This window comes from Charadrius vociferus, unplaced genomic scaffold (genome assembly GCF_000708025.1).
Source record: "Charadrius vociferus isolate BGI_N301 unplaced genomic scaffold, ASM70802v2 scaffold828, whole genome shotgun sequence".
Classification (NCBI taxonomy): domain Eukaryota; kingdom Metazoa; phylum Chordata; class Aves; order Charadriiformes; family Charadriidae; genus Charadrius; species Charadrius vociferus.
This window is the reverse complement of record NW_009649708.1, coordinates 700,462-714,812: the sequence shown is the minus strand read 5'-3', so window position 1 is coordinate 714,812 and position 14,351 is coordinate 700,462. Positions and strand designations below refer to the sequence as shown.

At 46.0% G+C, this 14,351-nt stretch overlaps 1 protein-coding gene across 1 annotated transcript in view; it reads left to right on the top strand.

Annotated features, from left to right (window-relative positions):
- Positions 1–14,351, top strand: part of NRG2 (neuregulin 2) — a 63,293-nt gene that overhangs the window by 12,004 nt on the left and 36,938 nt on the right. Inside the window, exon 3 of the mRNA XM_009890694.1 lies at positions 1–25. This exon is cut by the window's left edge and continues 97 nt beyond it. Within this exon, the coding sequence (XP_009888996.1) occupies positions 1–25 (25 nt within the window). The remainder of the gene's footprint in view (positions 26–14,351) is intronic.

Here is a 14,351-nt window from a genome sequence, read left to right as displayed (position 1 = left end):
AAAGGCAGTCTGAATGTGAAAAGTGGTAAGTGAAGAAGCCAGCAAATGTCTTGAGCTGTCTGCCATTCAAACAGAAATTGGGAGGTTCTGCATATGATCTGTCTTGTATTTTGTTTCGTGCTTTCAGGATATCGAGTAAAACAATCTTGGGAGATAAGAAAAATGCAGCTTAGCATAAATGTTTATCTTTGTTATCTGTCACTGGCAATGTGGTTAAATTACATTTTAAATAAACTTACAGTCTATGTATTTTTTAAAAGGGGTAAGGAGGAAAGAAAGCTGGCGGGCTTGATTTTTTCTTTTTTAAAAGAATTTCTGAGAAGCAAAACTCACCAGAAGACAAGTAATTACACCATAGCTTTGTGATGAGTGAAGTTGCTTCTGGTTTTCATCCTAGAATGTGTGCTCCATCTCATAGAGCTCAGCGGATGGAGTCTGAGGTTAGGTGGTTTTGTTATTATCTTGGTCATAATAATTATATTGCTTAACATGATGGTTTGGATGCACCCTCCAGCTCAGAAAGTCCCTACAGTGGTTGCCAGAAGCTGAGAGGGTGTGACTAGAGGAGGGATGAGTGTACAAGCTCTGTTTCCTAAGCTCTTCCTCCTGCCATTCACAATGGGCCACTGCGGGAGCCTGGGCTCTGCTCTGCAGCCCTTTGGTGTGATCTGGTTTCTCTGTTGTGCTCTTATTAGCATCAGTCAAATGTGAAGGAAGGTAGTTCTCTCCTGCTGCTTTCTGGCATTATTTTCTCTATTAACCTCTGCCTGAGCAGTGTTTGCAGTCCTGAATCTTTTGTTCTGTGAAGCTGCCGTGTCACGTAGCCTCCCCCTCAGTTACTCTGTGCAAGCCAGTAAAGACCCAGTGCTTGCAAAGTCTGGGAAAGGCTGTCTGTGTTCAAACCTCCATGCCTTCATGCTTCATGTCTATGAAGGTAGCCCTACCACTCTGCTGTGTTTCTTTCCTATCATGATATGAAATGTGTCTAGAGCAAGCTAACTGAGACAATGCCACCCCTTTTCTTCTGACTCACGCTCTGGCTGTCTCATTGCAACGTAAACTGTTCCTGTTTTCACTGGGAGCTGCACGTGCAACCCCCTCTCCCCATGCGCAACATGCACGGGTGGCATGTACCAGCCATCAGAGCCCTGTCTGCCTCTGCCACTCACCCTCCCAGTCACCAGCAATCCCCTTTCACAAGAGGAAGAGTGTGATTGAGCAGTGCCTGCTGCAAGGCTCTGATCCTGCACACAGCTTATGGCACCAGGAACATGCACACCAGGCCACTACAACTTCAAACTGCCCCTTCCCCCTCTGCTTTGCACTGGTGATGCCACATCGGGGGTACTGTGTCCAGTTCTGGGCTCCCTGGTTCAAGAAAGACCAGGAACTACTGTAGAGAGTCTGATGGAGGGCTACGAAGGTCACCAAGGGACTGGAGCATCTCTCTGATGAGGAAAGGCTGAGACACCTGGGTCTGTTTAGCCTGGAGGAGACTGAGAAGGGATCTCATCAATGCTTATCAATATCTAAAGGGCGGGTATCAGGAGGATGGGGCCAGCCTCATTTCAGTGGTGACGAGTGACAGGGTAAGAGGCAATGGGCACAAACTGGAACATGGGAAATTCCATCTCAAGATGAGGATGAACTTTGAGGATGCCAGAGCACTGGTACAGGCTGCCCAGAGAGGTCGTGGAGTCTCCTCTGGAGATATTCCAAACCCACCCAGACATGTTCCTGTGCAGCCTGCTCTGAGTGACCCTGCTTTGGCAGGGGGTTGGACTATACAGTCTCAAGAAGTCCCTTCCAACCCCTGTCAGTCTGTGATTCTGTGATTCCCACATGCACAGGTAATGGCAGCATTTGTCAGGGTTTAACTTTTCCTTCACAGGAAGGCATGCTGTCTGACAATGACAGATGGTTGCTCTCACTCAGGTCACTGCGGGTTTGAGGACACACCTGAGTTGCCCAGAAATGTGTTGAGACCTGAAAAGCAACCAAAGACACCCAAAGATCTGGCCTGTGCCTTTTCCTAGCAGGAGCTGCAGGCTGCAAGGTGCTGCAGATCCAGTAGATCGCCTGCTGTGCCCTGCTGGGGCAGTGCCTTGGTTAATCCATTTTCGAAGCTGCCTTGCAAATCTGCCTTTGGCTTGCCACTCTCAGCTGCGTGCACACCTTGCTGCTGCTATTTGCAGGTCACCTGGCAGGACAGCACTTGAATGCTAGTTGTAGTCTCTTGCAAATATAAACAAGATGATGGTGATCGCTGTAGGCTTTTGCAGCTCCGTCACCCCCTTCGCGCTCTTTTTTTCACTTCCCTCTGGAGCTACCCAGAGCCGAGCAGCCTTCATCTGTGCCCAGGCACTTGCTGTCTTTGAGTCTCTTTCTTTCCTTACTGCTGGGCCTTCCTGGGACCTTGACAGCTTCCCTCACTTCTGCTCCCTTCTTCTGTGATATCTTTCAGTAGAAAACTCCTCAGGGCATCTGCTTGTCTCTGAATCCACGTGTGTGCTGATTTCTGTCCCTGCCTGCATTCTTCTCCAGGGCCCTTAGCATTGATCCCATTGTGGCTAAGTCTCAATACAGTGCTCTGTGAACTTCTAGCAGTTTATAATAATTAATCAGAGCAGACGTGCAAGCTGGCCTCCTCTTAGAACCTTCCCCTCTTTCCCAGAAGCTTACTCCACCTATTGTCATTTCTGTACATTCTGCTGCTTTATATTCTTCTTCTTCACTGCTGCCCTGTCCTGGGCAGGCTGGCTGGGACTGATGCTCTGGGACCATTTGCTGGAAGCACACTTTCAGACCTGACCCTTATCAGTATTGTTGGAGGTCCTGTGATCTTGCTGTGATACAGACAGGTGAATCCAGGACTGGGAAAAAGTCCTGAGCGCGAGATTTGGGGACATCTCTGGGTGCCCCTGTAGAGAGGTGGCATTGCAAGAGGTGGCTGTTGAGGCTTGAGGTGACCATCGTGGAGGAGTGAGGTGTCCTCAGCCCGACACGCTGTTCCCCTTGAGGGGTGCAGAGGCCAGAGGTGGAGGCTCCTGAGCTACTTGAGTCCTGACTGGCAGAGAAGGAGCTCACACATGAGACCCTCAGGCCCACAGATGTGAAGGTCCGAGATTCCATCTCTCCTGGTAAAATTTTCTCAGCCTGATGAGGCAGCGTTGCCGTTGCAAAGTACTCTTTGCTCTATTCCAGTACCATTTTTTGGTTTCAAAAGAGCACCTTTTCAACCATGCAGATCTGTTGCAAATCACCGAAAACACCACGTTGATGGGAGATTTTCTTTAGAAAGAGAGTGGCTGCAGTGCAGTGACCCCTTGTTACTTAGTTACCCCTTGTTACTATCCTCTGCAATTCTGGTATTTCCACAAAATGCCCAGCTCAGAAATAAATGCTTTCACATTGAAAAGCTTTGGGAGGGTGTCAATTTCTGAGGAAACGCTTCTGGGCTTAGCCAAAACATTGTGCTTTGGTGCTATTTTCAGATTGTTATTACTTTGAGGTGAATCAGATGCTTTTTTAGAAAAATGTCCCATTTCTCAGTTCTCTTTATTGGACAGTCTAATATTGGTATCACGTGGGCATGAGGGCTCAGCTGAGATGTGACGGTTTAAGACTCTTCTTTTTCTCAGAAAATTTCTAGACACCTCCTTAAGTGACACCCCTCACCCCCTTTGCTAAACACTGCAGGAAAAATCAAACTTTTATAAAAAAATCTTTCTGCTTTTACCTTTTCATAGTGGTCTCACCCCTTGTCTTTGACAGGGTGCTGCACGCACAGCATAGGCTCCTGGTGCTTTCTCCTTTGTGCATCTGGAGGGTGGTGAGGGGCTTTGATCCAGAAGGGGCTGTTGCTGCCAGCGGGCTTGGGTGGAGCTGGTGACTTCGGACATTGGACTTCCCCAGTATCCTGGTTTATAAAGAGGAAATTGGTACATGTGCTCGGCTCCCGTATTGCCTTGGGCCATGGCCTTCATCTGTTTCATGTTCCTCCATCTCTTGTACAAGCGTTACTTTGTGCTGCAGAACTGCACATAATTGTGGGATGGAGGCTCTTCAGATGATTTCAGCTTTTCTTCAACTCCACGTTTTTCTCTCTGTCGCATTCTGTGATCCTGTCTTTGCACTCTCGTGGCCATCAGGGCTAAGAAATCCTGCCACAGTTTTGCTCATCACCTGCCGAGTGAATCCTGAGCCATTTCTGCCTTTTTATCACGACAGAGATCCTAATGGCAGGAAGCCCATTACAGTGAGGGGATCGGTGTGCCCTGTGCTGTCCCCTGCAGCGGCACCCATTTATCTGCCTCCGTTAGCCAGTTACCCATCTGAGCGTATTCTAACCAGTACTAACCCACTGACAGCCACCCCAACCTGCGCCACCCAGCAGCACCCGCTCTTGTCCTCCTCCCTGCTGTAGCTAAGCCCACTCTTCTCTGCTCAAAATAGATATTTTGTTCACTACTTTCTTACCTTAATTTCCCCAGGAACAACGAAAGCACCACAAGTCTTACCAGCCTCAGAAACTAAAATAGTTGTTATGGAAGAAGAGTGTAAGTACCTCTCCCCCCTCTCCCCCCATATAGCTTCTTTCCCCCTTTTTTTTTTTTTTTTATGAGACATTTTGCATAAATGCTTTATTGCCTCCTGGAATCTTCTTTAATCGCTACTTCTCTTTGATTTCTGCAAAAGCCACTGATCTTTCCTAGATCTTTCAAAAAATATGATTTGTTTTTCTGATATCTACCTTAGAGAGGGAGAGGTTGATTACTATTGCAATGATAACTGGAAGAACACGCTACTTAAACTTGTAGCTGGATTTTAAGCATTCTCAGCTCTTTCAATACATGGGTTTATTGATACTTGTAAGAAGTGCTTGTTACGGCCTTTGATTTAGCAGGTTGTTTTGTTGGTTTGTTTTTTGTTTGTTTGTTGTTTTGGGTTTTTTTAAGGATAGATGAGAAAACCAAAAGAGCCTATAGGAAATATAAGAAAAAAGATGTGAGTCTTCTAAGCCTAAGTCATAAGAAAATTGTAGCAAATACATCTGCATCCTGCCACCACATTTTTCCTTGAGTCTCCAGAAAGCAAGAACAGATTTCCCAAAATGTTTAATTTGATTTAATGTGGTGGAAGTACTTTTTAGCATCCCCTTCGGTTGTCACAAATGCAATAGAAAATGGGCACACAAAAATACAAATCAAAGCAGATTTTATGGGGATGTTTCCTCCTTGGAAAGCTCAATCTTTTATGATTTTAAAGGAAATCTGATTGCAGCCACAGCAGGGATTGGCCAGGTATCCTTTAAAAGCTTTTCTGATTAGAAAACAGTGCTTAGAATTTGCTTGTGTTGTGCTTAGCCTTCCACTGCACTGGGGACATCATGCGGAGATGCAGCACCATTAATGTAATGACCATACCATCCTTCCCCAGGATTTTCCCTTTGTGTTCATGGGCATAGATCCGTGCTACATATTTGCATTGCGTTACATATATGCCATTTTCATTAAAAGCCAAATTTCAGCAATAGAAAGGAAACTGTCAAAATGCTGTGTGGCATGCAGAGAAGTTTCTCCTTATGAAGAACTTCTTTCCTCTATGGGAACCTCGTCCTTGACTGTCTGGTTTGATTCTTAATGATGTGAAGAGATGGTAAAGTCTCCAGAGTTGAAGTTGTAATTGACTTTTTCCTTCACATTCCTTTTTTATGATCTCTCTCAATTGTTATCTAAGTAACACATAATCCCCCTGATTTTTATGGTTACTGATGATCTATCATATACATGTGTATAACATATGGGGAGGTAATGAAGATGATGTGAGGTGGGATGATCTGGAAAGCTGACAAGTATCTCATTCTTGTAAAATTCTTGCATTTCTTTTCCATGTCTGTATTCAAAAGCTTGTCTGGCACCTGTAGGTTGTCCCACCTCCCATTGTTTCACTGAAAGTTTGTAAATGATCCACTGGATTTTAAACACCGTGTTCAGAAAGCACCGTGCAAACTTGGTGGTAGCTGCAGTTCCCTGGGAAAGGAGGGACTGCCTCACACAGGCAGATTGGTCATGGCGCTTGGTCACCCCTGTTTGACCCGTGGTGCGAGGCAGGCATCCTACCAGGTAGGCTGGGCAAGGGTGTTAGACCCTGCACCTCAAGAAGCTCACCATGTTCTCCCCATGGCCCAGACAGTCCCTGTGGGCAAGGGGATGAAACCCCATCACTCCGTGTAGCCCCACGTGCCTCACCCCCTGTAGCCCTGTTGCTCCTGCTGTATATATTTTAACTAGTGTTTTTCCTGGAGGTCCCAGTTCCTTCCTGGATGCTCTGGTCTTCCTTTCCACCCCTTCCTTGGGAAAAGGAGTGGGATGTCACATATTTTCCCCTTGGAGGGGAAATCCTCCTTAAATCCTTTCGTACTGCCTCTAAGTGTAGCTACTAGCAAATCCTGCCACATTCTGAATCACCCCTGCCTTCCTCCTCCTCTTCTCCAGTGGCCACAGACCTCCTGGGCATTGCTGCATCCTTGACACAAGTCAGGTTTACACACCAGACAACACTCAAAATGCGGCCCAGGTCTCCAAGGTGTTTTGTCTCCTTTCTTGGCTAATTTTTTTCTCTGGAACCATATTTTTTGTCCCACTGCTTTCCATCTCAGCACCTTCCCATGCCTAGCTGGCACCTGACACAAGGTTACAGAGTTCAAAGTTGGTACCATAGCTTCTTGGAAACATCTGCACTGTTACGATGATGTGTATGGGATCTTTTCCCCAGCTGCTGTTCCCCTTGCCTACATGCTGGCTGGAGCAGGACCTCTGGAACAGGACCCCTTTGACAGGGGCAGTGTTTGATATGGGCCTCACAGATCTCATGGCAGTATGGAGAAGCCCAAGGATCTCATGGTGTTTCTGGTGTAGAGACAACCCTGATACCAGTCTGGATCTGGGACCAAAGACTTGGAGACATCTGGGATCTGATGGTGCTGCATTTTGAGAGGTGTCTGGATTCAAATCTTGCTTGCATCCTTATCCAGTCCATGTGGATGCAACCCTATACTTGGGGTGAGTACTGGGACCTGCCAGACAGAGAGTTGGGTTTCCTGATGCCCCCACTTCGTGGTATGTGCATGGCATGGGGTATCACTTAGCTTCATTAAGTGGTGTGGACACCTTCAGATGAGCTAGAGCCATTTAGCATGTGTAATGAGCTGGACCACGGAGTGTGGTGAGTGCTAGCCCATAGGGTTGTAGTGTCAATCTTAACACTGGCTTTGGTCCACATGGTCCAGCTAAACTCTGAGGTCCAGATTCAGAAACAAAATCTAATGTCTGGGAAAGTCTTTCCATGATGTTGCATATTTTGACATGGTACCACAGTACCTTCCTCTGAGTATATGCTTTTGTTTGAGCATTGTCAGACTAGAGCAGCCCTAGAGATGCTTTTTTCAGAAAGCATTGGGGCTCAAAAGAGAAGTCATGCCTACTACTCTTATCAAAAAGTTTTCCTGTTGAGGCCAGTAAGCATGAAATAGTTGCAGTAGCCTCATCTGTAGTGAAAAAGTGTTAAATAAGACACGTCTTGTGTTTGTCGCAGGCTAAGGTTGTGCAGTTGGGTGCTCACAGGAAGGAACTTGCAGGGATGGGGTTAACTTGATCATGTGCCCTGATGCAGAGAGAAAGGTCCTTTATGCTTATTTCAACATACAGAGAACTCAAAATGGTAATGTGATCCTGTTACTGTGCAGCCTAAAGCAGCTAAACAAGGTTTGGAAGTCTGTGGCTACAGACCTGCTTGGTAGACAGAATAGTTTAGACTGTCAAACTGTCAAAGTTTAGAAACATTTTGATGGAGGCAAAAATGGAAGAAGGTTCAGAGCAATCTGTCGAGCATTCTGAGATGGAAGGTTTATGCAGGACAAAGAGAGTAAAATCTTATCAAATTTTCATTTTTAAAAAGTGAGATAATATTTGAAATTTCTGGAAAGGTCACATAATCCCTTTTGCTTGTTTTCCACTGTTGAGTTCTCCTCTAGTTTATTTCCTTGACTTCAACAAACAGGTTAAGTCTTGAGGGTAAAAAGAGAATATAGGCTGGGTGGAAGAAGCATGGTTTGGATGCCATCAGGATACAAGAGGGTCCACCAGTGATGGGCAGATGCTGTAAACCAACATGTGGATCATTGCAGCTGCTCACCTGGACTCTGCTCATGCCCTTTGTCTGGGTCACTGTCTAGCTAATCTGGTTGAGTGCTTTTACTTTACCAGCCTGTGTAGGCTGGCAGTGCTGGCTGGTCTGTGTAATCCCACTCTGCAGCAGAGAGAGGTTTGGGATCAGATGAGAAGATGAAGAAGGGAGAAAGAGGAGAATACGTAGTGCTGAGTTGTGCTGAGAACATGAGGACTTGAGGATAATGTGAGGCACCTGAATGAAGGCTGGGCTCTCTGGATTGATTTTGGGGGCCTTTATTTCAACTTCTGGGGACTGCAAGCCCTCCCTGAAGTCTCTTGAGAGATCCCCATGGAAGGGTAGGTGAAACAGCCCTTCTTTCTCCAATTAAGTTTAACTCTACACACACCGGTTTGGGTCCACAGATTTCATAGCTGTCATCTTGGTGATGTCATTGGACTAAGTTTGTCAACTCATTGGTTTACACTCATTCAGGCTCTCCCTCTCACATTTAATACCTTCCCCAATGCTTAGTATGGCAGTGTGTTGGAAATGTTTTCCTTGCGTTGTCTCTCCCAGGTGAGATAGACCTGGTGGACTTGCATGATTACAATGGCTCAGTGAAATCTTTACTGTGATGTGGTTTGTAAATCACATCTAGTCACATCTAGTTGAATCGAAGCTTCAGCATGTACCAAAGTCAAATATGACATGTAATTAAGGTTCAGCCAATTCCCCCAAACCTTGTCTCAGGTCCAGTCTGGCATGGTCTTTACTGGGTGACCATGGCAGACCTGCATATTAATTGGCTGGTCAGTCTCTGGTAACTCCAGTCTGATGGCACTGTGCTCTCCTGGAGCCAGCAACGTGACAAAAGTGAGCGTGTTGCTGTTGGTTTGGAGTTGAAGGGTGTCCAGCCAGCCCAGAGCACAGGTAGAACAGAAAGAAGTCAGTTCACCAAGGACCATGCAGACAGACCGGTTTTCAATATTAGACTGAAAATAAGTCCTGGCGTGGCCTTTGCTCAGATAATTTAAAACCCATGACTGGAGGTGGGGTTGATAATTGAGTGGAGCCTGCACGCACGCAGGCATGGTACCTTGAGGCGTATGTGTTGGAGATCTTGCCGTCAGTCTGAAGAGAGCTGTGTTGTGCCTGTCTGCTGTCAGGTCCCGGTCATTGCCTATTTCGCTCACTGTGTATTTTTTAAGAAGCCGTCACATCTACTACTCTAGATGTGATGTAAAGACAGGCCATTGTGACTCTATAGGCAAAGACAGGCAGTATGGAGTGAAGTGTAGGATGGAAGCTGATGTCCCCTGGGAGAACTGAGGCTGTAAGCCCAATGTTCAGAGCGGGAGGCTGTGTACCAAGAGGTCTGCTCTCTCTGACTCCCTCATGTGATCCTGGCATGTTGCTTCACTACTTGGGCCTCAGCTGTCCCACCTGCAAAGCGTTCATGCTGGCACTGGCCCTGCGAAAGGCTTTTTTAGGTTGTGAACAAATCCCCTCATGGAAATATCATGTTGCTGCTATTACAATTGATGATGGGAATTTGGGAAAATAAAACGCTGCAGTACTAACACGTGCATTCTGAGACTCTTGTGGTAGAGAAAAGCATAGGAAGGGCTCCTTCATAAAGCTGGAGAGATCGGCCTGGAGGAGCAACTAGAAGCTTTATAATAACACAGAGTTTTGCCCCTGCAATGGCTACCTGTCCTATGGAGACAGGAAGTCCCTTGGCACTCAGAAACCTTTAAACATACTCCTCAGTGAAACACCTGAACAGTGCAGATGGGAGACGTCTGGAGTGCTGCCCGTGTTGGTTTGATCAGCAAGATCTGATACTCTGAGATGAGTCCTGCGGTCTGGCACTTATATTTTAGGATGAACTTCTCATCTGCAGCTATTGATCCTCATGATCCACTCAGGAACTGGGAACATAATTCCAGAAGGAACTATTTCAATAAAAACAATAATAATATTGTGTCATTTCCAAATGAATAAACACACAGGAGCAGACTTTTTATGAGCTCCAGAGTCCCTAGTCTGTTTCCAGGCAAGCCCCAGTTTTCACAGGCTTTTTATGTACAGAAAGCAGCAGTGAGCATCCAGCCTCTGTTCAGGTTTATTAAGAGAAGAGAGTGTTGTACCAGACGTACACAAATCCGCCACAGAGAGAATGGTTAGGGCCACAGAGAGAATGGTTAGGATCAACAGCCCTTCAGTGTATTAATCAGTGTAAATCATGGATCTAGGGTGGCTCACGTCAGGATTACAGTGCTACGACTAAGGAATAGCTTGACCAGACACCTTCTCATCCATGTTCTTCTGACAAGCAGTTGGATGAACTCAGTTGAGAGGAACTTTAGCAATTCTGTGTTTTGTCAGTAAGTACATAAGGCATATACAGACCAGGGAATTTGTATACACTCTCCAACCAGCTGAGTTCATCTGTCTAACTGAATGTCTAAATATTGAGAGAATAAAGTGTCTGTACTCTATGAACCTACCAGTCAAAGTTATTTATAAAAAAAAAAAAAAGGAGCAGTGAAACTATTGCTGTTTCCCCGCTCTCCTCGACAGTAGCTGTAGTTTGTGAAAAATTAACTATAATTTATAGACCAAGCTGCAATAATTAACTCTTTGCAGGGGGAGTTATTTCACCAGATTTCTGAGAAGAGGCTGGTGAGCTGTCTGCAAAGGTTAAATGACGTGCATGGTGGGAATTGTGTAAGAACCCGTGCACAATCATTAATTGCCTTTCTGCGTAGATGGATTGTGTGAAGGGAAGTCCACGTGGCAATGTCATTGCCCGTGGCTCTCCTCTCTGTTGCCCTGCCATTGATGTTAGTCCCAACTAACCTGGGCATGCGGTGGAAAATAGACACTCTGTATGACTATAGTGCTCTGAATCTCTTGTGTTTATGCTGCACTGTCATCACTGACTGGGACAGCAATGATAAAACGTGGCTTCAGATTGTTCGCGATCACATCCACCAAGAGGCAGCCCTCTTTTCCCCATCCTCACCTCCTTATTCCCTTCTGCTTGATTCTCAACCCTGGGACTGACACCAGCTGGAGATCTGACTTGCTGATGGGTGAGCTGCTCCAGTCCTTCTTCCACCTTGCAGGAGCTTTGTGACCAGCTTGCCTGGGTGTTTGCCGAGACCTCTATCTCAGGGCACCTTGTTATCCCCACTGGTCTAATTTCACCATTTCTTTTCTGTAGCTTGCCCCATGCACAGTCCCTGTTTCCCGCTCCTAATTTGTTGAAGTACTTGGGGAGGCAGTTGGTACAAGCCTGATGTTACTGCACAAACCCCCTCATCGTCTCCCACTGCCTTCACGTGAGTCCCTTTCTACCCAGATTGCAGCTGGAACCCTAAACTGATTCCTTGCTTATTCAGATCTCCATTTATCTCAGTAATTTTACAACTTCTGAAGTAATTTGGGATATATGGAGTTGTGTTGGAGGCTGAAAGAAGGACTTGTTCTACCACACCAGCCAACAGGGAGTAAAATCTGCCTGGTACCATGTGGCAGTTAAGGTAAAATAGCTGTGGGAAGTCAGTTCTGGATCACCAGGCACACCTGAGTGGTGTTTGGAGCAGAGGTGAAAGAACATGCATGACTGCAAATAAACTGTACGTGAGGCTCACTTTACGAACATCAGTCATCCAACTGCAGATGACTCAGGACCACTTAGATGTTTGTTAAGGTATTTCCAGTGGCCCAGGCTGATGAGGGAATACACCTAAACATGAAGTAACTGAATAGAGTCACTTGTAAATCTGGGAATTATCCTGCTAGTGTGGTGGAAACCCACTGAAATCTCTGTTGGCCTCGTGCTTCAAGGTGCTTGTCTGTGATCTGCAGCCACATGGTGTCAAAGGGGGCCACATTTCAACCCAGGCACATTTAACATTTTCGAAGAGAGACATTTCACTTCCTGCTGTCCCCCCACCAGAGCTGCTCTCTGAATTGGTGGGTCTCTCCATCCTTGCTCCCAAACTAGTTGCAGCTACTGCCCTCATAAACATGAAGTTCCAGCTGCAGCAACATCCCAGAGCAATCGGGCACCTTGGGAGGTTTTGTACTCCATGTTACCATGGAGGAGTGAGATTTCAGGGTTATAATAGATAAAGATCTGTATTCAGTACATCAAAACTCAAAAAGAATGATTAGGAGTTACTATGAATGGAGTAGAGAACAAACCAGGCTGACATAAATATCGTGTGTGCAGGACAGTCTCACCATCTCCAAAGAGAAAAACAGAAGTAGAGATGGCACAAAAAAGTACTGCAGCCAGATCAACCTCTGTATGAGAAGCTACTAAAGAGCTCATTGCTTTCCAGATAGGGAAGGAGATGCTGACTGTGCCTGTAAAGCCACAGGTAGCACAGGGGAAACGAGTGGGGATGATCGCTATTTTTTTCCAATGCAAGAGCCACGAAGGGGCAGGTTTAAAAGAAGGAAATGGAGATGTGTCTTTGCACACTGTGTGCATAACACTGGATCTCTTTTCAAAATTCTGTGGACGCTACAAGATTAGATTTTTTCAAACAGCAACTAGACACGTTCATGGAAGAGAAATCCATCAAAGGCCATTAAACGTAAAGACACTGCAGCTGACTTAGGTTGTCTCTGAGCTGCTCATCCTAGATGGCCAGAAGAAAATTATCATTGCATGCTCGTGCTGATCTTCTTCCTTAAGCATTTCCTATTGGCCACTGTCAGAGACAAGACAGGGCTTTGGTTTGACCAGTACTGCTCAACTTATAGTCTTATAATGACCTGTATTTCATGACACTCTCTTCTTGACAGGGAACTTGACTGACTGCCTCTTTTTGTAGCCTTTGCCACATCTCTGCTGCCAACAAATGGACCATCATAATATGATTCTGGGATTCAGTTTTAAAACACTTTGTGCTTCTTTGGGAGAACAGGCTTGCAGGATTTAAAAGATAATGACATTAGCAGGATGCTTCTAGGAGAACTGGTCAATCACGTACATTTCTGACAGGCATAGCTATGTTGACAGCTCTTTCTAGAAGTGCACAACATGCATGTTCCAGGCCTCATTCATGTCAGTCTCTTTTATTTGTTTAAAAGGAACAAAATTGTTTATATGGGATGAAAATCACATGCAATCTCTAGCTGGTCAGCACTGTAATCGCCACTGGTATCACAACATCATGCAGCACTGCATCTTCCTGTCCACCTTTTCTGGTGGAAAGGGTACCTTTTTATCTGAGGTGTTTTCTGTGGGGAGGTTTCTGGGCTCTATTTTTATTTCTCCTTTTCTGCTCATACCTTACTGTGGGACAGCTCACTCCAGAATCCTTTCCTGTAGGATTGATGATGTGAGACTTTGCCAGATGGATCGTTTTGCTCAGTAGCAACTGGTACATTTGATGGTTGTGGGGATGATGGCTTCTGCAGGCTGTGCTTGTTCTTCATCCACGTGCCTTTTAATTTGCACCAGTTCATGAAGTTTCAGTGCTCCCTGATCTGATGGCATGCTTGCAGCTTTAGCAGAGATCTCGTCATTGTGCAGTTTTAAGGCACTGTAAAAGCCTGAAAGCGCTCGAAACCAAAGGCCTCCCTGCGAGCAGCTTCCAGCAGATCCCATGCTGTGTGCTGGCTGGGCAGCACTTGGGGACTGTTCGAAGGGACAGCACCTGCTCCCCTGCAATTTTCATACTTCCCTGGCAGGCCCTTGCTTGCTCTGCCACTGCTTCTACCTCCAGAAGAGTGGCCCAGGCAGCCCCAAGAGAGTTGCGGAGCCAAGCCTGCCCAACCACCAGCTTCCCATGCACAACAACAGTGAAGCCCGTGCACAACCTGGCTCCGACTGCGTTTTGGGACACAGCTGCATGCTGCCAGGCTAGGTTTTATTTTCATGCTGACTTTTGAAATGGCAGTTGGTGTTAAGGCTTGGTTTAAGTGGCTGGATTGAGCAATAGCTAAAGGGGAGGCCTTGCAAAGAAAGTCCATGTGCTATCGCACACAGTTAGAGCTCCTCTGTCCTGAACCCGCAGCTCTCCACTGGCCTTGGAAGAAATGTGCTACTATCTTGTGAAGGTATAAATTATACAGGCTCGTTACAAAGCCATTACAATGACTTTGGTTTCTAGTTCCCATTAATCTTAACTGGAAGGAGGTGCTTAGTTTCCCTA